Source organism: Aptenodytes patagonicus, chromosome 5 (assembly GCF_965638725.1).
Source record: "Aptenodytes patagonicus chromosome 5, bAptPat1.pri.cur, whole genome shotgun sequence".
Classification (NCBI taxonomy): Eukaryota; Metazoa; Chordata; class Aves; order Sphenisciformes; family Spheniscidae; genus Aptenodytes; species Aptenodytes patagonicus.
Window position 1 is genome coordinate 17,243,597 of NC_134953.1, and position 27,998 is coordinate 17,271,594.

Genomic DNA, 27,998 nt, shown 5'->3' on the forward strand with positions numbered 1-27,998 from the left:
TGGGGAAGGGCAGCCGGGGCCGGGAGGCTGCTGGCCCCCTGCCGGGAGCTGCAGCCTGGGGCCTCTGCAGGGCCCCGGGGAGAGGCGCCGAGCTCCCCCGGGCCAGAGGGAGCCTGGAGGAGAGGCTCAGCCCCGCGCCACCTCCCCGGGGAGGACAAGCCCCCGGGGTTACACAGCCCGTGGCCCTGAGAGCCCTCACCCACGGGTGTTTTGGCGGCAGCGCTCCCCCCGTGGGGTCCCCTCCTCCCACGGCTCCTCCGGGGGGAAGCGCCAAGGCCCGGCGCCCCCTCAGGGCTGAGGCGCCCTTGCCTCCCCCCGGACGGAGGGCCGGGCCGGGTGCCCCCGGGGCCCGGCGGGGGCGGGAGAACGGGGCTCCCGGGCCGGGGGCGGGCGGCGGCGCCTGACATGGCGGCGCCCACCCGCCCTCGGCCTGTCGCGGAGAAGGGAGGGGGCGCGCGCGCGCGCGCGCGCGGCGGCGGGCGGCGGGGGCGCGCACGCACGCACGCAGCACGCACGCGCCCGCGGGGGGGGGGGGGGGGCCTCCCGCGCACGCGCAGAGGCGCGCCCGCCCGCCCGCCGCCGCCGCCGCCGGCGCAGCCGCCCCCGCTCCCGCTCCGCCGCCGCGGCCCCCGCCCCGCCCGCCGCCGGTCCGCGGCGCGCCCGCCCGCCCCTGGCCGTGGCCGTGCCCGCGGCCGCGCGGGGCTGCCCGCCGCCCGTCGCGCCGGAGCCCGCGGCGCGCCGCCCATGCGAGACCCCCGCGGCCCGGGCAGCGCGCAGCGACCCCCGGCCGGGCCAGGCATGTGAAGATGTCAGTGGGCTGTGCATGCCCTGGTGAGTGCCGCGGCGGCGGGGGGCCGGGGTGTGGGGCCGGGGGCTGCCCGTGCGGCTGGGGTCCCCACGGCATTGGGGCTGGGATCCGGTTATGGGACGGGGGCCCCGATGGTATTGACGCTGGGGTCCGGCTATGGGGCTGAGGTCCCCACGGCGTTGGCATTGGGGTCTGGTTATGGGCTTGGGTCCCCAAAGCATGGGGACTGGGGTCTGGCTATGGGGCTGGGATCCCCGCTGCACTGATGCTGGTGTCTGGCTGTGGGGCTGGGTCCCCACGGTGTTGGTGCCGGGGACTGGCTGTGAGGCTGGGACCCGTTGCATGGGTGCTGGCTCTAGCCATGGTGCCAGGGTCCCTGTGGCATGGCTGCTGGGGTCTGGCTATGGGGCTGGGCCCCCGGGGCATGGCTGCTGGGAGCTGGCTATGGGGCTGGGGTCTCATCAGCGTGGGTGCTGTGGTTTGGCCGTGGGGCTGGGGTCCCCACGGTGTTGGTGCTGGGGTCCAGCTATGGAGCGGGGGTCAGCAAGGTGCAGGGACTAGGGTCTCAGCACTATGGCGTGGCCACTGGGTCCAGCCATGGGGACGGGGTCCCCATGGTATGGCTGCTCCAGTCCAGCTGTAGGGCTGGAGTCCCCAGGGCACGGGTGCTAGGGTCTGGCTGTGGAGCTGGGGTCCCCATGGCGTGGATGCTGAGGTCCGCTCGTGGGGCCGGTGTCCCACGGCATGGGGTGGCATGGGTGTGGGTGCCAGCCCCGGGACTGGGACCCGGCAGGCAGGGTGCCGCAGGGGCGTTGGGCAGGAGTGCGGGTGGCACTGTGAGGGGTGACCCCGAAGCAGCGCCTGTGGCCGGGGCAATAGCTCTGTGGGGTGCCCCTGTTCCCCACGTGGGTGTGGGGCACAGGGTCCCTGGAGGGGCTTGGCCATGCTGCCAGTGGGTGTGGGTGCTGGGTGCCCCCCCACCATGGCCGTTGTGGGGTGCCTGCTGAGGGGTTCCTTCCCCATCCTGGTCCCTGTGGGCTGGCAGGGCTGCTGGGGTACCCTGGGGTGTGTGATGAGTTGGTGAGGTCTCAGCACCCAGCAGGGTGCTCCCACAGGGGGATGCTCACCCGGATGCCTGGGGTCTGGGGCAGGTTTGGGGCAGCTGGCCCGGCCGTGTCGCCCGCTGCTGTGTGCAGGACATTGCCGTGCTGGGAGCAAGGCAGGGCAGGGGTCCCGGAGGGCCGCCGGAGCCTGCTCCGGCACCAGGTCCCGGTGGCGGAAGGGGGGAGCCCTGCCCAGGGGTGCCTGGGGGCCCTGGAGATGGGGTTCTGCCGTTTCCTTGGGCAGCCAGCACTTGAGGTCCCTATGGGGGGACAGTGGGGACGCTCTTCGGCCCAGCTCCCGCGATGGCTTTCCGGTGCCTCCGCGGTCCTGAGGGAGCCTCCCGCCAGGCCAGGACCCCCACGCTGGGGGGCTGCGGGGGGCAGCAGGGCGTTGCAATGGCAAGGCCCCTGTGCATCCCCTGGGGCTGCCTCCGCCGAGGGGTTTGCAGCTGGATCCCCGGTGCGGGGAAGAGGGGTGCCCCTGCGTGGCAGCCCCCCGCCCCTGCGCTGCCTGCGCCTCTCCGCCGTGTTTCCATGAAGGCAGGCGGCCCCTTCCCCCATCCTCCTCCTCCATCTCCCACTGGAAGCTGCCAGAGCGCTGCTTCCTCAAGCAGAAAGTCACGTGAACCTCCCTGCGAGCCAGGCCGAGCAGCCACAGCACCCGCCCCGGCAGGCACCCCGCACCCGGGGGCTCGACACCCCTCCCCGACACCACCCCCCCAGCCTTGGCGGGGGTCCCACCTTGGCGGGGGCGAAGGCAGAGCGGTGGCTAACGGCGGGGCCCCGGCACGTCCCCCTGGGACCTGGCCCCATGCCACCGGGAATGTCATCGCCATGTTGGTGGGCGCAAAGTGGGGGGGGGGTCCTCCCTCGGTGCGGTGGTGGGGGGCCGTGGGGTCGTCCCGCGGCCAGGAGCGTCCCTGTGGATGGCTTCATGTGTCGTGTGTGTCCCCCCCGCCGCCGCTGCCTGCTCCCCCGCAGCGGGGAGGACACAGGGGTGCGTGCACACGCGCGTGTGCCCCCCGCCTCTCCCCCCGCTCCCCCGCCGGGGCTGGGTGGCACATCCAGAGCCTGCGCCCCCCTCCCCCTTCCCCTCCCTGGACTGTTTATCGGAATATAGAAAAAACAAGCTCTGCCGCTGGCCTCCCGCCAGCCAGAAACATTTAATGAGCCGCTCTGCCCAGGCTGCTCTTCGGGGCTGCGTTAACTTGGAGGAGTTTCCTGCCTGGGAGCTGCCGCCGGGGGGGTCTCGGCCGCCCCCCTTCGAAATCATGCCCCCCCGGGGGGGTGATGCGCTCCCTGCCATCCCTGGGGGTGCATCCTGCCCCGCTGCAGCTCCTCTTGCACCCCCCCAGGGATGTTTCCCTGCTCCTCACCCCCCTCTGCAAGAGCTTTGGGGCATGGGGGTGCTGCTCAGCTGGGAACCTGCTGCGGTCCTTGTGCCCGAGGACAGCTGGGAGCTGCTGGGGTCAGTGGAGGGCTGGGGGGCAGGGGGGGGGGCTTCAGCCCCCAGCCCAGAAATGGAGATGTGAGCAGGGAGAGCGTGCCAGGCTCAGAGTGGAGCCGGCAGAGGCCGGGGCGGCATCACCCAGTGCTGGTGCCGGTGCTGCCGTCCCCGGGGCCGCTTGGAGCAGGGCTGGCAGCCTGGCCGCTTGGCTCAGTCCTTTGCACCGGGCAGGTCTTGGCATCCAGACCTCGGGGTCCTGACCTCCGGGGGCACTGCTCTCCCAGCATGCTCCGTGCTTTCTTTTTAAATTATTTTTATTGCTATCATTATTTTTTCCCCTGTAGTGATAGTGTCAGTGCAGAGAGGGGGAGAAGGAGAGCAGAGCTGTGCTCCCTCCCTGCAGGGCTGGCTCTGGCTCCGGCTTCATGGCAGGGAAGCGACGTTCCTGAGGTCAACACCTTCCCTGGGACGCCTTGCAGGGAGCCTGCCTGTGCACCCCTCTGGCAGGAGGGAGGACTTCCCGACCCACGGGTTTTGGGTCCCTGGATGGATGTGCCCGGCTGGGGGACAGCCTGTTGCCATTTCCCTCCCTTCTGCCAAGCTGGTGCCATGTGTCCCCCGCCGTCACCAGGCCGAGCTGTGCCACGTGCCTCCTGCAACAGATGCGCTGGGAGAGGGACAGCAGCGTGCAGGGAGCGGGCTGAGCGCTGCGGCGGGGGGGTCAGGCAGCCAACAAGCGTGGGCTCTGGCTCTGAAACACCCCCCCAGGGCTGCCTGGCACCTTGGGGTGCACCTGGGCATGCTGGGGGGAGGGAGCAGCGGGGGTCCCAAGACCTCCTCCTGCACGGCCGCGTGCTCTTGCCCAGGCTCTCTTCTTGTTGCTGGCGATGCTTGGACAGAAGACGCCGTTCGCTCCGTCCCCCTCTGTGCAGCGAAGCACCTGCCCGGTAGATGCCACGTGTGCCACGTTGTCTGCCTGCGCCCGGCATGCTCCGGCGAAGGCAGGATGGGGTCACGGCTACCCAGTGCTTGTTGAGGTGGTTCCTCGGGGTTTTGGGTGCTGGCGTGAGGCTGGACACATCGCAGCCCCATCACAGTGCTCCTTGGGGCCGGTGCGAGCTCACCCTGCTGCCAGCTCGGCTTTGCGTGGAGAAAAGTGGATGGGTTAGTGCTGTACCAGCAGGCTCGGCGCTGGGTGTCTGTGCTGGGCTCCAAGTTTACTCCAGAAATGGTGTTGTCTGCTCAACACAAAGCTGCTGTGAAAGCTGCTCCCTTGGGGAGTGGGTGGGTGCCGGCCAGCAGGATGGGACCCCTGGGGCAGGGAGGTGTCCCTGCAACACAGGAGCGCTTGTGGCCAGCAGTGCACTAGCTGGGTGGCTACGTGCCCCCAGGCAGGGCAGGAGTGGCAGCAGCCCAGGCATCCCCTGCCTGTCCCACACGTGTACAGCTCACTCGATTCATGCCACCCTCTCCTCCCCCCTCTGCTGTGGGATTCCCCAGCCACATCCGTGTTGCTTGTACACACGAGGTGCCGGGCTGCATGGCGTGCCGGGAGCACGACGGCTGCCAGTGCGTCCTGGGGCATGCTGCACCGCTGGCACAGCCTGTGAGAGCCCCCAGCTCCCTGCGGGGTGCCGTTGTGCACGGTGTGGGTGCACCCCTTCTTTACCTCGTGCTCGGGGAGCAGCGGGTGTCGGGGTGGCTGGGCTGGGTGCCCCCTCCCCGGGGCAGCAGTGGGTGCAGGCAGGATGGGGCTGGGTGACCGTTATCGGCCTGCCTGCAGGCTGAGGCTGTGGTTTCCTGCCAGTGCTGGGGGGGGGAGGGTGCTGGGGAGCCGGCAGGGCTGCCAGGGGGCTGCCGGGCCCCACCTGGAGCGGGGATGATGGCATCCATCCGCCCGGGACCCCCAGCCCCTGTCCCGGGGGCTCTGCTGGGCAGGGATGGGGTGGCCACAGCGGGGGTCATGCTGGCAAGTTTTTGGGAGGTTCGCTGCAGTGTGCTCACGGGGAGCGCAGGCTGTGCACCAGAGCGGGGTGTCCCCCTTGGGCAGGGGTGCCGGTGGGTGCCTGGAGGGATGGGACCCCCCCAGAGCTGTCAGACCGGCCCCCCGTCGCCGTTCGCTCCCTTCCCTCCCAGGCAGGTTGCTGATCGGGGTGAACGTTAGACCGGGGTGTAATCTCCCCTGCCGCAGACGCCAGCCTCTGCCCGGCCCTGACCCCACCCTGCCCGCGGGGCAGCAGATAATGCCCTGCCTGCACCCCTCTGTGGCCGCTTTCTCCGGGGGGGGGGCCCTGTGGGGTGTAGCTCCCGCCCCTCCTTTGTAGGGTCTCGCTTTGCCCCTGGCTTTGCAGGACCCCCAGGCAGGTCCCAGAGGTCCCCCTGCACCAGGGTGACAGTGCCTGCCCCCCGGGATGGCCCCGTGGTGCGGAGGTGGCAGGCAGGAGCCGGGGGGGGGGGGGGGGGAGCCCCCTGCTTTCTGCAGGAACAGCAGCCCCAGCTCCCCTCCTACGCACCGAGGGGCTGGTGCTGGGAGCGCAGCCAGGTTTCTGCAGCGCAGCTCAGGTGGAGCTGCCGCCTGAGCCAGGCGGGGACGCCGGTGGTGCTGGGGACGGCAATGGGCAGGGCTGGCGGGGTGGCAGCCCCCAACAGGGTGTGCAGCCCCCCACAGTGGGGGCAGCTCCCGCGCCCCCCCGCTCTGGAGCAGCCGGGTGCGCCAACCTCTGCTCTGCCACATGCATCCTCCTCTGGCCAGGGTCGTGCACAGCCCCGGAGGCTCCCCTCCAGGGCAGAGGCTGCCCCTGCCCCCTGGAGGCAGCTGCCCTCCCTCCCTCCCTTCCCTCCCTCCCCTGCAGGGTGGTGGGTGCGAGCTCTTGCCCGCCCTGGCTCTTGCCTCCCTGCTGATGGGAGCAGATGGCAGCACGCCTCGTCGCAGGCACGCAGCTCCACCGGGCACGGGGCAGGCCCAGGCGCCCCGACCTGCCTGCACCGACCGGCCCAGGGTGAGCCTGGGGCAGCTGCGGGCAGGGGCAGGCAGGAGCATGGCAGCAGGAGCTCTCTCCCCCCTGGGGACGGTAGCGCTGATGCGGCAGCGTGGAGCTGCTGGAGGAGCCCGGCATGGGGCAGCGGTGCCTGGGGTCAGGAGTGGGGGTGCTACCTGGGCACGGGTGGTACCAGGCTGCCAAAAATCCTTGTGGAGGGGCATTTCCATGCTGAGGCTGGGGAGATGCCGTCACGCTCCTCCCAGCTTGGTGGCCCCTGCCAAATCCTCTGGGCAGCCACAGCGTGCCGAGGCGCCCTGCCTGCTGCCAGCGCGTGCGCGGCAGGAGGCTGGGACCGGTGGCGAGGTCCCCCCTGAACCCCGGGCTGCCCCTGAGCGGGGTGGATGGGGCTGGATGTCCACTCCCGGCAGGTGCTGGACCCAGAGCCAGGGGAGCGGCCATCCCCATCCCGTCATGGCTGTGTCCCTGCTTGGCCTAGCTGGCGGGGAGGAGGTGGCCGCTAACAGGAAGGACACGCATGTTAGCAACAAAAACACGGCAGCGAGAGGAAGCAGAAGCGATGCATTATTGATGGAGCTATTTGATGCTGCTATATTCGGAGAGCCGCTCCAGAGCGCTCGGCAGCACTGTGGGGGGGGTGGCAGGGGGGGTGGGCTCTGCCAGCGGAGACATACCTGCTTCAAGTCAACCACGTGCAGCCATGGCCCCGGGAGATGTCCCCTGCCTTCTGCTGGAGGGCTTCCAACATGGGAGGGCACGGTGACATGTGGGTACCCGGGGGGGGACGCCAGCCCTGTGCTTATCCCTGGAGTGTGGAGGTTTGATGGGTGGCAGCTCCCAGCCGTGCAGATGTCTGGGGATGCTGGGGGTCTTGCTGCGGTTCGGGAGGCAGAGGGGAGGGGATGGAGGAGGAGGAGAAGCAGGCTAGGGACCAGTGTGCTTTCCCAGCTGGAGCTCCGGGGCTGGGTGTCAAGGGCCGTCAGAAGGGGGGCTGTGCCTTGGTTTCCCTTTTAAGCAGCAGTGCCTGCTCCTTGTGGGGGTGAACGTCTTCTCGAGGGACAGTGGGCAGATGCAGGATGCTGGGGCTTTGCAGCCATGCTGCATGTCACCCCTCCCCGCTGTGGGATCCCAGGCCTGGCCGGGCTGCAGGGACCAGCCCCAGGCCAGGAAAGGGGCTGTAAAACGAACCATTCTTGTAACATGAGAGAATCCACCTGGAGTCTCCGGAGCTGTAAAACCCTGCGGCTCTGGCAGGCTGGCCCCAGGCTGCTGCCAGAGGGGCCAGGGCTCGCTGCTGCGGGTGGCCGTGCTGGGGCCGAGTTCTTGCAGGATGCACGTTGCGATGTCTCAAGGACAGCATGGGAACACTGCGGGGCATTTCTCTGGTGCTGGTGCCATGGGGAAACCCCTTGCCAGCAGGACCTGCCAAAGCCTGTCTGCAGACTGCGCCTTCCCCTCGGAGCCTGCGGCCAGCTGGGCAGCGCTGCGGCTGACCCACCGTGCCGGAGCAAGGCATGATGCGAGGGTGGACACCCCGTATGGACCCCATGCACTTTGGGGTCCTGCACCCTCCTATAATCTTTCTCCACCTCCTCTTGTTTTGGAGGAGGTGGGCACAGATGCATGCACTTGGTTGCTGCTTGTCCAGTGCTCGTGTAGTCAGATCTTCTTCTCCATCCCCTGCGGATGCTCAAGATGTGACCCCGTAACTTCCCACCCTGCCCTGGCAGCCAGCTTTTCCCCCAGCCCCTGGGCTTTCCTCCTGCCTCTGGGTGTCTGGAAGTGGTTCTGGTTTTGAAGGGTTAATCCCAGGAGCCCCCAGGATCTGCCGCCTGCCCAGCATGACTCACTGTTGAGTTTCCAGCCTCCCCCAAGCCTCTCTCCCAGGGAGAGATGGAGCCATGCCTTCTCCAGCCAAAAAAGAGGGCCCCTCCTGCCCCAGACCCCCCCCCTTGATCTGGGCGTGCATTGCTTTAGGGGAGAGAGAAACCCTTCCTTGAGAAACAGGGAAGCAAAGCGTATTTCTGTTTGAAAGGCGGTAGGATTTGGGGGGGATGGCTGTTGTCTTCCTGAAAGGGGGACTCTGGGGTGCATGCCGTGCTGCACCGCTGCAGGCTGCGTCTGCGTGCATGCGACAGTGCCCTGGTCTTGTCGCTATTTGGACAAGTCCAGGAGGTTTGGAAGTGCCAGGCCAGTCTGTCCCCCTGTGCAGGCTGTGCCATTTGCAGAGCTAGCAGATTTTTATTATTATTTTTTATGTAAGCATGCGTCTGCGTCCCTGCTCTACGCCTGCGCCTGCTGGGGCCCCGGCCGGGCGTCAGTGCAAGCGTGCCCTGCCTCTATTGCCCTGCTTGCCTGGGATCCCTCATGCGCGCTCTGCAGGCACACCGAGCCCCAGCCGCGGGGATCAGAGAGACCCGGGCATCCCCCGGCTGCCGTCGTCCCCACCGGTCTCTTCCCATCCGCCTGTCCAGGATGCATCCCTGTGATCACTCCTGCTCCCAGGCTGCTGCCAGTTCCCTGGCCGAGACCTGTACCGGGTGTCAGAGCAGGGCTGGGCTTTGGGGAGCCCGGGCAAACGTGGGACCCTTGCTAGGGGGAGAGTGGAGGCTGGGACTGGGGAGATGCAGTGCCCCATCACGAAAACCTGGGGAGCTGGAATTGCCCTCCACTCCCCCCGCACTGCGGGCGTGAGTATGTCGCGAGGAAGGGGCTCCCCCCACCACTGTCGCCGCCACACACACTTCCCAGCTGCATCCCAGCCCTTCTGCTCTCCATCCAGCATCTATTTAATTATTAACTCGGCTATAACCATAAACAGCTGGGGCTGCTGCAGCCACGTGGACCAGTCCACCACTGTCGTCAGAGCCGAGCAGGGACACGTGAGCAGTCCCGGAGGGCTGTTGAGCCCTGGGATAAATTGCTTGGGGCATGTTTGCCATGGATGCGCTGGGCTGTGGAGCCTGGGTGGTGGGGGCTCCTCTCTGATGCCCCTGGCCATGGCACCGGCACCAGGAGTTCCTGGTACAGGGGCAAAATGCCCCTTTTCGCAGTGTTTTGCAGTATTTTGCAGTAACAGCGCGGTGTTGAGTGCTGGTGGCTGGCTGTGCCTCATGCATCCTTGAGCCCTGGAGTGGGAACGGGGCACGGGCGGGCTGTATTTAATGGCCTGTCTTGACCAGGAGGGCTGTGCCATCTCGTAGCTGTCACCGGCGTTACGGCCGGTGTGGTTTATTGGCCTAACGATGGCAGGTGGCAGCCTGCCACAGCCGCATCTCGCTTGGTGCCACACAGATGCGGGCTGGCAGGGGGACGGGCAGCGATGGGGCAGCATGTCGGGGCACTCGCAGCATCCCCCGTGCCCAGTTCCCATGGCACCGACAGCATGGGTACCTCCAGCTGTGCGTGCCTTTTGCAGAACGGGGTTTCACCAAGGTTTTTGGGTTTACAGTGAGTTTTTCTCTTTGTTTATCTGGGTTTTACGACGAGTTTTGCTCTGTTTATCCACGTGCCCCTGGAAAGTGGTGCTCACTGCAGGTTACCCTGCGAGGGGAAGGGGAAATTAGGTATGATGGCGTGATGGGGACCAGCGTGGAGATGGGGACCAGCGTGGAGATGGAGCCTCGCTCGGCCAAGGGGCGCGGGGGACAGGAGTGGGGGGACGCTTCTGCAGAGCCGCTCCTGCCTGTCCCTCTTCAGCGCTGGTCCCAGCCAGCAGCATGCCGGGGTGGGGAGCAGGGGGCTGCCCCCAGTCCTCAGGTGCAGGGCTTTAGGGGTGCACGGGCACGGAGGGGAGGACACCCCCGAAACCTCATGGCTGAGGTTTTGTGCCCACCATGCGTGCACTGTCAGGGGGACGAGCATGCTCGGCAGGACCCAACCGGTTGTGCCTGCGTTACCCCACGGCTGCTGTTTCGGGGAGGGGACGAGGCGCGGGCCCGGCCGTGCAAGTGAGGGGGTGTGGGAAGGTGTGCGTGCCCCGGGCGTGGGCGCACACCTGGCCGGGGGTGTGCCGGGAGGCGTTTGGGGAAACGTGCAAGCGCATGCTGGCTTGTGAGCGTGCATACAAGCCCGTGTGTGCAGGTGACGTGCACCAATGTGTGTGTGTGTGCCCGCGACAGCCCTGCGTGCTGAGCCCGGCTCTGCGACACGGAACAGGGAGCTCTTGGGGCTTGACGGGGGAACCCGGGCTGGGCTCAGGGGGGATCCAGGCTGGGCTCTGGGGTCCCGGCTCGGGTCCCTGCTGCCCGCAGGATTGCCGGCTGGGTTGGGAGCGTAGGTCTGTGTCGGTCTGATTTGCCAGGGCAGAGAGCAGGAGCTTGCAAGGGGCAGGTATGGGCAAGGGAGGAATGGAAAAAATGTTTTTTTTTGTGGCGGAAATTTTCATAATGGAAGTTTTTTACAAAAATGGAAATTTTTGTAAAAACTCCTAATTGGAAGAGGTTGGAGTTTTGTCAAGGAAAGGAGACCTTTTGGGTCTGCTGGCAGTTGCAAAGCAACTCATTTTATTTTTAATACACGCTCCCAGGTGAAACGGTTGTATTTTTTTTCCTCGCCAGAAGCTGGGGGAAAGGGAAACAAGTTTCTGAAAGAAAAATCCTGAAAAACTTCAAAGAAACCCCAAACCAAACTAGGGAAAAAGTGTATTTTTATTGAAACTTTCGCAGGGGGAGGAAACCTTTCCCCGGCTGGTGCCGAGTTCCTCAGCGGGACCCGGCTCCTGCATCCCGCATCCCGGGGAGCGCTGGTGGGGGGGCGGCTCTCCGGGGACCCCCTTTTGGCCGTCACCCCCGATCCGCGGGCACCCACTTTCCCGCCCGCCCCCCCACCCCCGGCAGCGAGGGGCGGGTTGGGGGGGGGGTGTCGGTGCGGGGGGGGGGGGGGGGGGGGGAGCGGTCGCCGCCGCCGCCGCCGCAGCCATTGTGGTCCCGGCCGCGGCGCAGACAAAGGAAGCGCCCCCGCCCCGCCCCGCGCCCCGCCCGCCCCGCCCCGCCCCCGCGGCGGCCCAGCGCCCGCCCGCCGCCCGCCCGCCGCCCGCGCCGCCGCCGGACCCCCGCCCGCCGCCAGCGCCGTGAGTCACCCCGCCCCCCCCCCCCCCCCCCCGCGGAAGTTTCCCGGTCCCGGCCCCCCCCGCCCTCCCCGGTGGCGGCCCCGCTCGGGCGGTGGAGGGGAGGGCCGGGGTCCCGCCCGCGCCGCCCCCGCGCCTGCGAAGTTGTGCGCGGCCGCACCGCGCCGCCGCTCCCTGCCCGGCACCCCATACAGCCCGGGATCCCCGCTGCAGCCCCTTGCCCGCCCGCCCCCTCCGCTTCCCCCTGCCCGCCCGCCCCTTCTCCCCCGGCTCCAGCTCCATCCCTGTCCCCGGCTCCCCTCTCCCTCCCCCGCTCCCCTCTCCATCCCTACCCAGCTCCCCCGTCCCTCTCCTCTCCCCCAGCTCCCCCCTGCATCCCTGGCCCCCCGGCTCGTTCCCTCCCCACCAGCTCCCCTGCCCATCCACCCCCAGCCTGTCCCCCCACCCTCCCCAGCCTGTCCCCCCAGCTTCCCTCTCCATCCCCCGGGTCTTGGCTTTCGGAGAGGCACCCCCAGCCCCGCGGGGTGCTGCCGGCAGCCCCCATGCCCCGCCGTACCCTGCTCCATCCCAGCCCGCAGCTCCCTTTGTTCTTCCCCCGGCTCCTTCCCCTGCCCGAGCCCCCTGACAGCTGCCCCGCGCCCTCCCGGTCCCCCCACGCGTGCTGTCACGGGGGCCGTGGGGCCAGTGCCCGGCTCCGGGGGCTGCACGCCCGCCTCCTCTCCCTGCCTGCTGCAACTTCATCCTTGCCCGCGGCTCAGAGGGTCCTGCCAGCCTCCCACGGGTGCCTCAAAGGGAATAAAAGGTCCAAGGGGTGCAAACGCAGGGGGGCCATGCACCTTCTCGCAGGAGCTGCCCTGCCAGGGGAGGTCCAGGCTCGGGGGGCCGTGGATGCAGGGGGCTCATCCTCCCTGGCAGACAAAGCCCAGGGCAGCTGGAGTGGGGGCCCGGGCTGGGGGTGGGCACAGCATTCTTGGGGCCAGGGAGAACTCAGCGCTGCAGCTCCAGCATGCGTGCCAGGACTGCGGAGGGGTGTCTTATCCGGGGGGGTGGTTTCCCCTGAAGTCCCCCCCAGGAGAGCGTGCTGTGGCAGGCTGCCCTGATCTCAGGTGGCTGTCTGGGCTCTGACTTCCAGTGGTCCCCGCCAGCCCGCCCGCCTGCCCGGGATGGGTGATAAGATAAGTCCCGCTGCCGGGGCTTCCTCGGCTCGGGCAGCTCCTGATCCCCTTGCTGCAGCCCCGGCTGGCAGGGGCCAGGCGCCGCGGCAGGAGCCCGGGGAGCAGCTGCCGGCTTCTGCCAAGGCTGGTGCCACAACAGGAGCCCGAACGAGAGGTGGCAGCCAGTCCTTGGGTGAGATGCAAGCAAAGGGCTTGGAGGCTGTGGTGTCCCGCAGGGAATCGCCTTCTGGGGCACGGAGTGGTGCACACACCCTGCATTGCAAAGCCCCGGCTGCTTCCTTCTCACCAGGAGGGTCTGAGCCAGCTTGTGGGTGCCCGGTGGGTCAGGCAGGCGTGGGAGCAAACACCCCTTCCCGGGGTCTCCCCAGTTTGTTCTCCCCGTGCTTTCGATAGCACCTTGTCTTGGTTTGCAGCGACTCCTCCAGCGCTGGTCAGGTATCGGCTCTTACCACTTCTGTTGTAAGTACGGGCAAATTTGGATGTCCTTATTCCTTCTTTAAAGCCTCAGGTTTTTGAGTGTTCTCGTTGTGGGAGAATGGTGTTTTTCACTGAAGGAGAACCGAATGTGGTCTCTGCCCCCCTGGTTTTGTAGAAATCCCAGATCTGTGATCCGAGCACGCCTTAAAGACTGGGGAGAGAAGCGCCGAGCACAACAACATGCAAGCTGTGTTGCTTCAAAAAGGGAAGGAAAAGTTGTGATCCGAGGGGGGACAGGCTGGCACTGGAGGGTTTGGTGATACAGGGTTTTCGCCGTCATTTGGTGGGAACTTTTCTCCTCACCCGCAGCAGGTCACAGCCCATGTAAAATAGGAAGAGGCCAGTGAAAAGCCGCAGAAGTTCACTTGTGAGCAAAGGTGCCCTGGGCTGGGGACCTGGAGCCTCTTTCAGCTTCTTTTCGGAGAGGGGTGAGAGCTGGCAGCCCCGAGCCTCCCCAACCCCTCGAGGTGCGGGAGCAGAGGGCGAGGTGGACCAGCCCAGCCCCAGGGCCCCTTCCCTGTCCCGTGGCTGGCAGGGCGGCAGCAGCGCTTGTCCCCGAGTGGTCTCTCGCAGCGTGCCAGCCTTCCGCATGCTTGCAGCTCTGCACTGGCATGAACTTGAGGTCCGTGTAAAAAATACGAACCCCAGGTCCTGCCTGGTGGCAGAGCAGCCGCGGCGCTTCTCCTGGCCCTCTCCCTTGGAAACCTCCCATCCTGCGAGCGACCCGGGGACAGGGCGCTCCTGCTGTTGTTTGCACTGCACGCGTGCGTGTTCGTGGGTTGCAACACTTGCCGTGCTGAGGTTTGCTGCCCCACCGGTTGCTGTTGTTTCGGGCAGACTGGTATTGCAACCGGGGATCCCCGGCTGAGAGGGTTTCCCCGGGGCTGTGCTGCGATGGTGGAGATGGTTTCTACAGCGCTGGGCTGCTGGGGCTGGGAGCTCGGGCTGGGTTGCTCATGCCTTGGGAGCATCAGGCAGGTGTGTTTGGCCATACCCTGTCCCTTTGCTCCCTGGGGTTTTGGCCCCATCCTGCGCTGGTCGTCCAAAGCCCTGACGCCAGCGATAGCACATGCTGCCAGCGCAGTGACGCAGTGCGAGTCCAGCAACCGCAAGTGTCCGCTCTGTCCCCAGTGCTGCCAGCAGCCTGCCCCATCCTTTGCTCAGCCGCTCCCGCGTCGCCTCTTAAACCGAGTCCTAAAGAGAGAGAAGTTCAGCCTGACCCGGGGAGGGGGGGCAGAGGCTTTCCCTGACAGCTCAAAGTAGTGATAGAGGTACTTTGCAAGCTGCAGCGAGCAGGTTCCCGCCATGCTTGCACCATCCCTCCCCTCCGCAGGCATCCCATTGGAGTAGATGGCGAGCAGTCCGGCCCTTGGGGCAAGCACTGCGCCCCAGCGCCCCGGGCACGTGCCGCCCCGGTGCGGCCAGCTGGAAGGCGCCAGCTCCCACTGCATCCTCGCAGTGGGAATTATCCAGCTTTCCCCCCCCCCTCCCCAGAGCGGGCGGCTGGCCAGCTGCCAGGGCTGTGGGGCTCCACCTAGGACACAACATGGAGCGAGGCGGCTGTTGGCGGCGGGGCCGCCGTCTCCAGAGACTACGCGTCCCAGCGTGCAGCACTCGGCGCCGTTGGCAGCGGCGGGGAGCGAGGTGGAGCGTTGCATCCCGGGATCGCGAATCTCCATGCGCCACGTGGGGGCTGACAGCCTCCCGCGCTCCGAGGTGGTGGTGCTTGGGGGTCCTGCGGGTCTGGGGGATCAGCCCAGCGATCCCCCTCTGTGGCTGGAGGGACAGACCTCAGCCTCTCGCTGCCACTTCCCAGCCCTGCGGCTCTCGGCTCCAGCCCTCCCGGGCAGATCCTGTCCCTGCAGAGGGCTGCCCCGAGCAGCAGCCCCACAACGCCGTGCAGAGCCGTGTGGTTTTGCACCACCACGTGCGTGGCGGGCAAGGAGCCGGGAGCAGGAGCAGAGATGCTGGCTGCAGGCTCTGCAGGGCCATTGCCACGGTTGGCTATGACTGTGAATTTTTTCTTGCTGCCGCAGAGCCTAAAAAACCTTTGAAGATGAAAATCCTAGTTTGTTGGGAGGCTTTTTTTCACGGGATGCTGACGAGGGGTTGTTTTTCTTTCCAGCATCCCGTGGTTCCCACACCGTGTCGTTTGTTTGCCGATGGTGCCCCGGTGCATGCTGCGGGAGGGACGGGAGGCTGGCCGCTGCAGGAGCCGCGCAGGGTGGCAAAGCCCCAGGGTGGAGGGGTCTGGGTGAGAGGGAAAGCGGCTGAAAATGTGAAAGGTGCGTTCCTGGGGCTGAAACCGGCAGCGTTTGATTACGGATCGTCTTTGAGACGGTGAGCCCAAAGGAGTAATTAGGGACAGTGGGATATTTCCCCGAGAGCCACAGGAAATGAACTGCCTCGTGGTAAGTTGATAGTAGTGGAGCTGAAACTGGGTTATCTGTGGGATTGCATCTGGGGCTTGCAGCCTTGGACATGATTCAATTTTCAGGCTGTTTTGCAATTGGCAGCGCGTGCTCTTCTCCCGTTTTCCCTCCCGGAGAAATCCCCGTCCACGCGTCTGAATCATCTGAGGGCCAAAACGGGAAAGGGGAGACTCCTGCCATCCCTAGGGTTATCGCAGGGCAGTGAGGTCCCCAGGGGCCCCCGCTGAGTACCCAGCTCCACAGGATGCCTTCCTGGGAGACCCTGGGCTCCGGCAGAGCTGAGGCTGCGGGGCTGCTCTGAGCCTTGACCCACAAATCCACGTCCCATCCCGGGCTCTGCTCGCCCAGTACTTTTCAGTTAGCGCCGCCTCGCAGCCTGCATCGAGTTTGTCACTTTGTAATAATTAGCTGCAGCTAATTATTATTTCTTTGGCTGTCCCCCTGAGTTTGCAAGCTAGTTGATAGAGAGGAGCATCCTCTCTATCACAGGGTGTTTTGTGGGGAGCTTTTGAACTAATGTTGCAGGATGCGACCTGGAGCTGGGGCACGCGTCTCTACCCGCTGCCTTGTGCGCAGGGGACACCATGCACGGCCACGTGGTGCAGGCAGGGAGGCAGCTTGTGGTCAAGATAAGCTCTGTGGCCGGCTCGGATGTGTGGCTTGAGAAAAGCGAGAGGGCAATCCCTGCGTGCAGCAGGGCAGGCGGTGCTGTGGGTTTCACCTCTGTGCGGGTCAGGGCCGGGTGGCGTGCTGGCCGGGTTCAGTCTCTGGATGCGGCTGGTTCCGTGGCATCGTTCCATGGTCTCCTCCAGGAGTGGTGTCTCCTCTTCCCGGGACAGCATGGCCTCCCGGGAGCTTCGGCTGGGTCAGTTCTGCATTTTCAAAGCAAATGGGGATGCTGCAAGTTGAGATTGTCACTGAATATGTCTTGGGCCATGCTTTGGTGTGTGCTGCCTGGGTTCCTATCAGTTTAGTAACAACATCAGGGTTTGCAACTGGCCTCGCTCCCTCCCCTCCGCTCTGAAGAAGAGGTGAAAGAAGAGGTGAAGGCAGGTTCGTGGGGACTGCTCCGTGTGCTTCTGCCTGTCCCAGTTGCTCTGGATACTTCTCTGTGTTTGCCACCCAGCCCTGCCAGGTTCCCCGACACCAGGCACCGTCACCAGGCAAAGCCACATGAACTACTTGAGACACTGCCCTGCACCCGTCCCCGGCTAGCACCCTCCCGGCAGCCCTGCCAGCGGGGCTGGGCTGGGAAGATGGATTTCCTGCCTCGATCTCTGCTTCCACACCCCGGCGAGGCAGCCCTGCGAAACAATGCCGCTATTTACACTTTAAAGCCTCGTTAGGCAGCCAGGAAGCAGCAGGCACAGTGCATGCCGGGAAGCAGCGACAGCCTTTACGAGAAGGCTAGCCCCTCTTCGCCACCGGGCTGCTGGGAGGAGCAGGATGCTCCCTGGCTGAGCTGTAACCCTGCGGCCTCTTTCAAGCCCCGTTTCTTCATTTATTTTTATCTTTTTTTTTTTTTTTTTAGCCTCTGGAGTCCCTGCCTCGTTGCTGAGCTTTGCTGCTTGCACAGAAAGCGTGCTGGCTGCCCGGCTGGGGATGGCTCCTCTCTGGGACAGGGAGCACCAATTCCTGCCGGTGGCCGCAGGTGTGGGAGCAAGACACCGGTGCTGCTCCACCTTTGTCCTCAGCAGCTCTTTGCTGGCGAGACGGAGCGAGAGGAGCGCAGGCAAGGGCTTTTCTCCCTGCCAGGCACCAGGGAAGGCTCTGTGCGTCCCCTGCCCGGGCAGGCAGCTCCCCGGCCAGTGCTGGTCTCAGCTCATGGTGCCCTGCTGTCTCCTGGCTGTGCTGGCTCTGTGAGGTGTCCGCTGTGTTCTTGGCTCCTTGGGAAATCTGACATTCCCCAGCTCTGGGGGCTTGGTTAGGGTTTTAACCGTTCCTGCTTCAGCGAACCCACCGGGCAGCGCACCAGAAGAGCTTTCCCTGCGGGGCTGGCAGCTCGCAGGCAGGGAAAGCGGAGGAGAAGGCAGGCAGAGGGTTGGGCAGTGCCGGGCTGTACGTGAGTCACTGGCAGAGCACCCGCCTTCCCTTCCCTGGGTGCCCGCCGGCCTGGAGCTGCTTCTTTGCCCGAGCTCTCATGGCAGCTCCATGCAGCGCCGGCCAGCTCCGTCCTGCCCCTGGCCGGGGACCTGGCCTCGGCAGAGGGTGCTGAGCCAGGGCATCCCTCCGCGGGGTTCCCTTCTCCTGCACCTCCTTGCTGAGGAGGAGCCGTGGGGCCACCCACCTGGCCGCGGGCACTGTGCCGTTTGCCCAGACCTGCCTGGGCCGGTAGCTTGCCAGCTGCAGCATCAGCCTGATTTTTTTCCCTTGCCGACCATGCGCATGTTTTTGTGGTGCTGGGCAAGTGCCCGGGGACGGCCACAGGAAGCCTCTCCCGTCATCTTGGGGTCTGCAGGGGCATCGCATGCCCAGCCGCCAAGCGGCATCCCTGCTTGCACCGAGCCTGCCCGGATCCTGCCCAGATCCTCTGTGCTCAAAACAGGAGGTAGAGCAGGGGCATGGGGAGACATCAGCTGCAGCCAAGCGCTGGGCTTGGCTCGGGAAGGGCCGCATCCTGTGGGTCTGGGTCACTGCGCCTGGCAGAACGGGGCTTGCAGGGAGCTGCGGCAGCGTGAAGGGGAGAGGCAGTGATGGAGGGGTCTCTCAGACCGGGCGGCGTGACCCTTGCATGGGTAAAAGTTGGAGTTGCTGCTGCTGCTGCCGTAAAGTAATTGTGTTAATTCGTGTAATGCGTGTAGCGTGAGTGTCTACAGTGAATGTAGAATTTGGACAGCCCATATCAAATCCTAAGGCTATTACTGGCGTTATTTAAAACCACTGAATCCAGTAACATATTTTATGCTGCATTAAAAATAATACTTGGTCAGGATGCCGGTGTTGTTGAGGTCGCATAACAGGCTCCTCTCCACTCCTCTAGATCCTGAGATAGGTCACTCAGTGAAGCCCCAAAAGCAGGTCATGTCTGTATTAACCTGCTTGGGAAGGCCCAGGATGGAATGGATGCTTGGGTTGGAGTGGTGGGCCGGCTCGTCTGCTGTCCCACCTCCAGGAGCAGGGGGCTAGGGAAGAGCATGAGAACCAGAACGATGGAGAGTGATGTGTCCTCCTGGTCTTACCGCCCCAGGGGACCTTCCTGCATCCCGCAAAGGAAGATGGGGACCGAGGACAGCAAGAAACCTTGGGGACGTTTTCCTCCCATCTCTCATCAGTGAATAAAAACAAAGCGTCCAAGGACGAGACCTGCGGGGTCTGATATTTTTCTCCCCACCCACCCGAGGACATGGTGACCAGAAAAAAGCAGTTCAGCTCCCTGTCTCCAGCCACTGCTGTCTCTGCCTAATGAATCGGTTTGTTTTCAACAGAAGACATGCGCTTTTGGGAAGTTTCCTATGCATCAAGCACACTTTGACGTCGTGTCGTTTAACAGCAGCGTGGAGGAAATGGAAATGCTGTGTTTCTAGTGCAATTCCGGTTGAATTATAATTTCCATTAGGCACAAGTTGACAGGGATTGAAGCAGAAGGCAAAACTTCCCTCACACCAGCACCGACCTCCCTATTAAAAAAAATTTTATCTATGAAAATGTTAGGTAAGAGCAAGGGGCCGACGTTGTTAGCAGCTGTATGAGAAATTGTGCCATGCCCCACTTATCCTCGCTGCAGGCGGGCAGGAGCGAGAGCGGCGAGCTCCCGGCAGAGCGGCCAGGCTGGCTCCAGCCCCACGGGACCAGTGCATCCTGGTGGGTGCTGGGGAGAGGCTGGGTTTGGCTGCCATGGGGAAACATGGTGAAAAGGCACCGAGGCCCCAGGAAGACAAGAATCACGGAGTGAAACACAGATTTCCCCTGTTGCAAGTTGGATTTAGCGCCGGGGAGGTGACTCCTCCTATTTTTGACCAGCTCTTCCTTGCTCAGCTGCATGTGGGATCCCTGCGACTGTGAGCTCGGGGTCCCAAGCAGCTCGGCAGGGGTGATGGCGATGCCCTGGTCATTCAGGCTCCTGTGTTGGCTTAACGGGTCGCAATGAGCTGGACATCTTGGGTCCCAGTGCTGGTGGCACCGCTTTCCTTAACTGTGATGCTTTTTGCTCCCCCTACATCCATCGCAGCCGAGTGGCTGCTCCGATCCTGTCCCTAAGCCCTTCCCTGCAGCCTGGCCATGCGGCGGTGCCTGGACAGACAGCAGCGTGCCCGGCGCCTCCTGGACCCTTCCCTCCACCGCTGGGCTCGCTTTCTGCAGCACCGGGTGGCAATCCTGGCGGCTCGTGGGCGTTGGGAAGTGCCCGGCCCAGGGCTGCGTGCGGGCAGGTGGCTGATGGGGATCCCGCCTCTGCCCCAGCTGCAGCCAGCAGCCCGGCGCGGCCAGCTTCAGGGCCCCCGCCTGCGGCGCGGTGGGGGGAGACATGCCCGTGCGCGGTGGGGCTGGCTGAGCCGGTGGAGCCGGAGCTGCCTGGCAGGCTGCCCGCCGCTGCGCCCCATCCAGGTCAGCCTGGCTGCCCGCCGGGGGGGAGCCGCGTGCCTCGGCAGCACCCGGGTGCAGCGTGCCGGGTCCTGCCAGCCGCGGGGCGTGCCGGGGCTCCCGTGGGGCTCGGGGAGGGGCGCTGGCAGCCGCCGCTCCTGAGAACCTGCCCTGGCGGCGGGAGGGGGCCGGCGAGCCTGGGAGCCCCCGGCTGCCCCTCGGGAGCCCGGATGGGGCCGGCCATGCCGGCGTGGTTGGATCCGGCGGGCATCCCTTTCTCCCATTGGCGGGCCTGGGGGGGTCCCCGGGTTGCTTTCAGGGATGGGTGCTAGCTTGCACACGTTGCATGCCCCGTTGTACACCTTATCGCACCCTGTGGCCCTCTGTGGGCTCCTCGTCCTTCACCCTGGTGCTGCGAGGGGCAGCGAGGCGTTGGGGTGGTTTGATCAGGGCTGGGGCTGGTGTGTGGGATCTCTCCGTCCACCTGGAGCCGGGTGGTCGCTGGCCTGCCCGAGCGGCAGATGGTGGCTGCCTGGGGACCCACCATCCGTCCCTCCGGGCGATTATTCACCCGTCACCATGGCAATAGAAAGGTCAGCGAAAAGATCCTGTGTGATTCCTGGGTCGGGTCGGTGGGATTAGGAGTGGTGCGGGAGGGAGGGCTAGGGGGAGGATAGGGCCCAGCCAGCCCCCTCCCCCGGCTCACCAGCTGGACTGTCCCCCTCGGGCACCGTCACCAGCTGAGAACTGACAAACTCTGGGCACCAGTGGGAAATCCTTGGGATGGGGCCGGGCCCCTCTGTCTGCTGATCCTGAGAGCTCAGCCCTGACCCTGTGGGTCCCATCCTGCATGGGGAAGGCCTGGAGCTGTGTGTGGGGAGAAGGGGCTGGGCTGGCATCAGGGGAGAGCAGAGGAGGGATGGGGCTGTGCTGATGGGGGCTTGGCTGGTCCTGCATCCTTCCTCCTCCTCCTCCTCGCAGCAGGGTGTCTCTCCTCGCGGGGTGCCCCCAGCTGACCTGTGTCCCCTCTCTCTCTCCAGGCTGTTCCTCTAAGTCGTTCAAGCTGTACTCGCCAAAGGAGCCCCCAAACGGCAACGCCTTCCCCCCCTTCCACCCAGGCACCATGCTGGATCGAGATGTGGGGTGAGCTAGGGCCGGGGGAGGGATCTGCAAGGTTGGGGGTGCTCTGCAGTCTGCACCCCAGGGTCTCTCTTTTCATGCTCCCCAGCAGCGTACAGAGTCTGTGGTGCATAGAGTTGAGTTAGCACAAGGGGAGAGAGGGGATCGGAGCAGGCGTGGGTGGGACTGTGTAGAGAAAGGGCGATATTTGGGGTGAAGGGAGCCCCCAGGTCCCCGAGCTCTGTGGGGCCGAGCCCCTCGCCGGGCCAAGCCCCTTGCCAGGCCAAGCCCCTGGGATGACCCAGGACAGGGAGCACTCCCAGCTCCTGCTGAAACAGCCCCTTCTCCAGTCTCCGTCCTGCCTGGCACCAGCCCCAGCTGCAGAGGAGACGGGCACGTCTCCGGAGGGCCACAGGCCAGGTCCCGGGGGTGGTGGAGCAGCCACTGGTGTGGGAGCAGAGCCCAGTTTCAGGGGTGCAGGTCATGCCATGGGGCCGTCGGCAGCCAGGGTGCAGCCCGCACCATGCGTGGGGTCTTGCCTCCAGCAAGCCCAACCGCCTGCTGCTGTAGGCAGGGAAGGGGAGCTGCGGCGAGCAGGGAAGGAGATACCCGCCAGCGCTGACCTGCCTGTGTTTCTCTGCCCCCCCAGACCTACTCCCATGTACCCACCGACGTACCTGGAGCCTGGAATCGGGTAAGCATGGGGGTCTGGCGGGGACCCCGCTGGGAGGGGAGCTGGTGCCCGTGGCGGGGATGCCTCGGCAGGGCTGACACGCTGCTGGCCGCAGGGTTTGCGGGGGGGTTGCTCAGACTCTGCCCAGCCCTGGAGAGGCTGTGTCCCCCCTGCCATGGGCTCGGGACCCCTCCCCACCCCATGGCTGCCTCCCCCTCTGACTGCTTGCTCTGCTCTCTGGGCAGGAGGCACACGCCGTATGGGAACCAGACCGACTACAGGATATTTGAGCTCAACAAGCGGCTGCAGAACTGGACAGAGGTGGGGAGCTGGGGGAGTGAGGGGTGGCCAGGGTTGGGGAGGTGCTCCCAGGTGTGTGTTTAGGGGATGGGGTCCTCTGTGCTGCCTGCTCTCGCGAGCTGCCTTGGCTCCAGGAGGTTCCCCTTGGCAGCGGGATCCTGTCCTGCTGTGCAGGTCCTTGAGTGCCTTGTCTCTCGCTCGGCCATGGGATAGGATTCATCATCCCCATCTCTGAGCACTCAGCTGGGAGCACAGCCCTCCGGGGACTGAGTGCGTGGCTGCTGTGCCTGGCAGCCAGCAGCTGTCTGTCTATCTGTCTCCCCTCCCCGTAACCTGGCATCTCTCCGCCATCCCCAGGAATGTGACAATCTGTGGTGGGACGCCTTCACCACGGAGTTCTTCGAGGATGACGCCATGTTAACAATCACTTTTTGCTTGGAGGATGGACCAAAGAGATACAGTGAGTAGCAGCTTGAGCCCTCCTTCCCCAGGGCATTGCTTCTCTGGCAGGAGATGAGGCGGTTGTGCTGTGTGGGGGGATGCAGGCAGGGTGTCAGAGCTCAGCTGCCTCCAGCCAGCGGGAACTGGGGAACCCTCTCCCCGTGCAGCCCCAAGGCACGTCTGGGTGAGCCAGGTTTACTGACATTATCTTCCTCCTTCTCCCACTCCAGCGATCGGCCGGACTCTGATTCCTCGTTACTTCCGCAGCATCTTTGAAGGGGGGGCCACGGAGCTCTACTACGTGCTCAAGCACCCCAAGGAGTCCTTCCACAACAACTTCGTCTCGCTGGACTGTGACCAGTGCACCATGGTCACCCAGCACGGCAAACCCATGTTCACCCAGGTACCGGCTGCGCCCGCGGCTTCTCCTGCCCCTCGTGCCTTGGTCCAGTGTGCCCTCGTGGTGGCTGCGGTCCCACGGGGCCGTTGTGGGCTCGTGGGTTTGGCTTGTGGCGAGTCTCATGGCAGGCAGGGGTAAGCCACTGGCAGGGTGTCCCAGTGTGCAGCAGTGGGTTCCCAGGGGATCTGGGCTGGGGGAAGTGGGGGCAGCCTGTGCCTGACCCTGCGCCCTGCCCAGGTGTGTGTGGAGGGGCGGCTGTACCTGGAGTTCATGTTCGACGACATGATGAGAATAAAGACGTGGCATTTCAGCATCCGCCAGCATCGAGAGCTCATCCCCCGCAGCATCCTTGCCATGCATGTGAGTACTGCTCCAGGAACTCCCCTGGGACACAAGTGACACAGGGCTGCTGAGCTCCTCTCCCTGCTGCGCAGGTTGGGGGGACCTCAGCCCTGTCCCCCCATCGCAGGCCGGGGCACGGGAGGGCCATCCCCAGCCTGGATGCAGCTGAGCTGTCTGTCCCTCTCGCTCCTAGGCACAGGACCCCCAGATGCTGGACCAGTTATCCAAGAATATCACCCGCTGTGGGCTCTCAAACTCCACACTCAACTACCTCCGAGTAAGCGTGCGGGAAGAGGGGGGGGATGCAGGTCTGCTCCCGGGGGGGGGGGCAAGGGTGGTCACGTCTTGTGCTCTCAGCTGCCTGACACCTGGCTGCCCTGAGGTGCGGGGAGGCAGCGGGGCAGGCTGTGCAAGAGGGATCTTGCAGATTGGCTGCAGAGAGCTCTGGGGCAGTGGGTCTGCTGGAGCCTGCAGGCTCCCAGCGTGGCTTGGGTCAGTGCAGCGCAGACGGCTGCCTGACAGAGGGGCTTTCGCTGGGGCCTGGAGCATTGCGATATAACCCCATGTCTGTCTGCTCCCTGCAGCTCTGTGTAATCCTAGAACCAATGCAGGAGCTCATGTCACGGCACAAGACCTACAGCCTCAGTCCCCGGGACTGCCTCAAGACTTGCCTCTTCCAGAAGTGGCAGCGGATGGTTGCTCCGCCTGGTGAGTCTCACGCTGCCTGCTGTGCTGCCTGCGGGTCTCTGGGGCTGCCCGCTCAGGCCCTGCCCTCGGCACAGGCTTCTTCCAGCCCCAGAGCCTGTCCCTGGCCTTGTGAGGCTGGGGGCGGCGAGTCAGGCAGCTGGCTTCCTTCTCTGCTGGCCTGCCTTCCCGCTGGGGCAGAGCAGGGCTGCAGGCAGCCAGCGCTCCCTGCCCGGGGGCTGCCAGCTGCTTGTGGAAAGCAAAGCAGCGACGGAAATCTTCCCTTGCACCCTCTCCTGTCCCCTGCGCTGGGGGGACAGTGAAGCTGCAGAGGGGAGAAGGGTGGCAGTGCTGCCCTGGGGGGGATGTGGTCCTTGCAGAGAAGGGGGGTTTGCAGAGAAGGGTCTGGGGGGCACCGGCTCCTTCTCATGGGGAGTGACCATGTGTCCCTCCTCCACCAGCGGAGCCAGCACGGCAGCAGCCCAGCAAGCGCCGGAAAAGGAAGATGTCAGGGGGCAGCACCATGAGCTCCGGTGGGGGAAACACCAACAACAGCAACAGCAAGAAGAAGAGCCCGGCCAGCACCTTTGCCCTGTCCAGTCAGGTACCTGTAAGCATCCCGTTTCCATTCTCTCTTCCTCCCCCGGGGTGGAGGGGAGGGCTCCCTGCCCCAGCCCCTGGGAGTGACTAGGGGGAGACCCCCAGGGATTGCCTGTCCAAGCCCCTCCCAGCTCTCTCCAGATGATGGGGAGAAGGAGGGGGTGTCCCAGCTGCCTTCCCTGAGCTGCTTTGCTCCCCTGCAAGGCAGGGTGAGGATGTGCTGCCCCACGCGGTGCCTGAGCCTCGGGTCCTGCGCTGGAGATGAGGAGGTGGCCCTGCAGCTGGGGACAGGGGCTGTGGTGTTTGGGGGGGTCTGGCAGCCCGGGTTCCCCCCACCTCGATTATGTTTCGGGACCGTCTCCCCTTTCAGGATGTGATGGTGGTAGGCGAGCCCACGCTGATGGGGGGGGAGTTTGGGGACGAGGACGAGCGGCTCATCACCCGGCTGGAGAACACGCAGTTTGACGCCGCCAACGGCATCGACGATGAGGACAGCTTCAACAACTCGCCGGCGCTGGGGGCCAACAGCCCCTGGAACAGCAAACCGCCCTCCAGCCAGGAGAGCAAGTCAGAGAACCCCACGTCGCAGGCGTCGCAGTAACGGCCCCCCCGCCGCCCCGTGGACTCAGTCCCAACCGATCTACCTGTACATTTGCAACAGAGAGTGACTGGGAAGCGGCGAGGTACCGGGGGCGGATCGGCGCTGCGCGGCCGACGGGGTGCACGGCCCGGGGCGCGCGCCAGGTGGGCAGCCCCCAGCCCTCTCCCCCCGCCGCCTCCCCGCTCCCCCCACGCCTGCCTCCCCGCCGGACCCCAGGGCAGGGGTGGGTTTCCAGGGCCGTAGCTTCATTATTCCCCTTTCTCCCTCTTCCTCCCTGCTTCTTCCCCGGAGAACTTCTCATCCCTGCCCCGATGTGCCCAGCCCCTGCCTGCTGAGCAGGGGGAATTAGGAGGGAGGTGTCGGCAGTGGCTGGCACAACCGGGAAGCCGGCGGCGTGCAGGTGCCGTGTGTTTGGGTCTGGCACAGCCCAGAGACCCTCCTCTTCCTTCCTGGGTCCTACGGCGGGGGTTTGCTGGGCAGCCACCTGCAGCAGGGTTGTACATCCCCAGCCCAAACTGGGGCTGGGGCAGGCGGGGGCCGGTGATGGAAAGCCTTCTCCGTGCCGCTGGCTCTGCCACAGAGCCTCCTCCGGCCGGGGTCAGATCCTGCTGCGCTGGGGTGGTGTTGAGGACAGGGCCCCGTCGCATTTCCCCGCTCTCCTGCACCCTCCCCTTCCCCTCGCTCCCCAGGGGCGAGAGCACAGCAGGGCCATGAGGGGACTCTGTATATAGGAAGTGTGTGGTGGTGGGGCTTGGAGGGGCTGGGGGGGGCGCGTGGAGGACCCGCAGCTCTGCCAGAGCAGCCGGTGCCCTCGCTCCCTGCCTGCAGCCCCTGCGTTTCTGCCCGCCCCGCGTGAGTCTGCCTGGAGCCCCTTTGCAACCCCCGGCTCCCGGTACCTCCTACTTTTGTCTTTTTTTAAGAAAAAAAAAATAATATTATTAAAATTGTAAGTTTAAAAAAAAAAGAAAGAAAAAAAAAATGGGAAAAGCCCCTCCCAGCCCCCTCGCCGGTTCCTCCCTCCCCGCCCTGAGCCCTCTCACCCTGTCCTGACTTTTGTACAGGCTTCTTCTCTTGGGAGTCTCGTTTTATATCCAGTTCGGAGAGCTTCAAACCAAGGAGAGACTTTGCAGACTTCCTTTCTAATCCCTCCAGGGGCCGGGGGCGGCAGCCCCCCGCCTCCCTCCTCAATGTAAATCTTGTGTGCTGTTGTCCCCGCTCCCCCCGCCTCGGGTTCGTGTACCTCGTGCTTGTACATTTCCGCGCTGTAGACAGTGTGTACGATACTGTTCTTTCAATGTGTTATCACTAGAGCAGGTGCCTCCATTGATGTTAGGGGAAATGATGAGAAAAATAATAATTTTTGGGGGTTTTTTGGTTTAAAAAAAAAAAAAAAGAAAAAAAAAATCCCTTCCAAGGCTTCTTCCAAGGAGAAGATGGGAGGTGCCAGGGGAGGGCGTTTGTGCTCGCCAGCTCACCCCAGAAGCCTCGGAGGGGCGTTTTGGTGGGAGCTGGGGGTTGGGGCTGCCCGTGGGCCCCCCCCGGTGCGGCCCTGAGGTGGGATTGCAGCAAGCGCTGCCCTGGGGGTGGTCAGGGTGGGGGGGCTGCCCTGGGCGGGGGGGGGTGTGTGTGTGCAAGAGTGCATGTGCGAGAGGTTTGTGTGTCTGTCTGTGCGTGTGTAAGGGAGCCCGGGGCAGGTGGAGCAGCCCTATGGTTTGGGGGAGAGGGGGGGTGCACCCCACTCTCTGCCAGCTCCCCCCAGCTCCCTGCTGGGGATCCTGCAGCATGTGTCCCACTGCCCTGTGGGGCTGGGGGCTGGCAGGTGTCGCTGGGGGGCTGCCCCCCACACGGGGGGCTCTGGCTGCAGCAGGGGTGTTGCCTGCACCCTGCATCTCGCCCACTTGTGGCTGAGACTGCAGGGAGTGGCCGAGCCGGGGGGGGGATGCCCTGTGTCCCCCCTCTTTCTGCTGTCCCTGGGGTCGGGCTGGGAGACAGGAGCTCCTTGGCTCAGCCCTGGCCTGATCTCAAGCCCAAAATCCCCGGAGGGATGCCTGCATCGGCTCCTGGGCCCCTCCACGGGCAGCCCGGAGGCGGAGGGCTCAGCCCTGCGGACCCCCAGTCGCAGGCACGGGGGGTTCCCACGGCCCCTTTGCAGGTGGGGGGGAGGCTCCTAGGGTGGGAGCCCGGTGTGGCGGGGAGGGGGGGGCTCTGCTTTGCGATTAAGGTACGATTCTCACCGCTGCGCTGCTGGGCTCCCGTGGAGGGTGCTGAGCCCCTTGCTGCCCCCCCTGGGCACGCTGTAATGCCTTTTTGTTTCTTTTTTTTTTTTTTTTTTTTTTTTCTTCCTCCCCTCCATAGTTTGTGCCATTTATGAGTCATGTATGGTACCAATAAAATGACTTTTCGGTTTGAAGCTGTCCCGAGCGCTTATTTCTGAGCATGGGACCCGGACGATGCGGGCAAGGCAGAGGGCGGTCCCCTCGTGCCCCTGGTGCCCTGGCTGGGGGGAGCAGGCACAGGGCTCGCTGTGCTCCCGGGACGATGCTGGCTCGCCTCAGGCTGCTGGGTCCCAGCCAGGCCCCAGCCGGCTCCCTGCCGCGCTGTGGAAAGCAGAAATCCCAGCAAGGACGGGGCATGGGGCTGCTGGGAAACAGCCCTGTCCCCGAGCCAGAGCAAACAAGCGGCTCAGGGTCTGCCCTGACACTAGGGTGATGGGCACGTCACCTGGGGAGCAGCAGGGGTGGCACGGTCCCGCTGTGGGAACAGGGCAGCAGCAGCCGAGTGGCATGCAGGGGTCCTGGGGGGGGGCAAAGG

The 27,998-nt window shown here is 65.2% G+C and overlaps 1 protein-coding gene across 2 annotated transcripts; it reads left to right on the top strand.

The window, feature by feature from the left end:
* The first annotated feature begins 752 nt into the window (after window positions 1–752).
* On the top strand, window positions 753–26,562 carry LDB1 (LIM domain binding 1). Of its 2 annotated transcripts, none has more exons than XM_076338879.1 (11): window positions 753–831; window positions 21,068–21,170; window positions 21,796–21,840; window positions 22,065–22,140; window positions 22,477–22,579; window positions 22,791–22,963; window positions 23,198–23,320; window positions 23,496–23,579; window positions 23,887–24,010; window positions 24,448–24,596; window positions 24,957–26,562. In XM_076338879.1, the coding sequence occupies exons 1-11, from the start codon at window positions 807–809 to the stop codon at window positions 25,185–25,187; spliced, it is 1,236 nt and encodes a 411-aa protein (XP_076194994.1). In that variant the 5' UTR covers window positions 753–806; the 3' UTR covers window positions 25,188–26,562. The 2 variants fall into 2 exon arrangements, with proteins under 2 accessions (XP_076194994.1, XP_076194995.1); XM_076338880.1 differs by having other exon boundaries at window positions 24,448–24,590.
* Window positions 26,563–27,998: the final 1,436 nt, after the last annotated feature.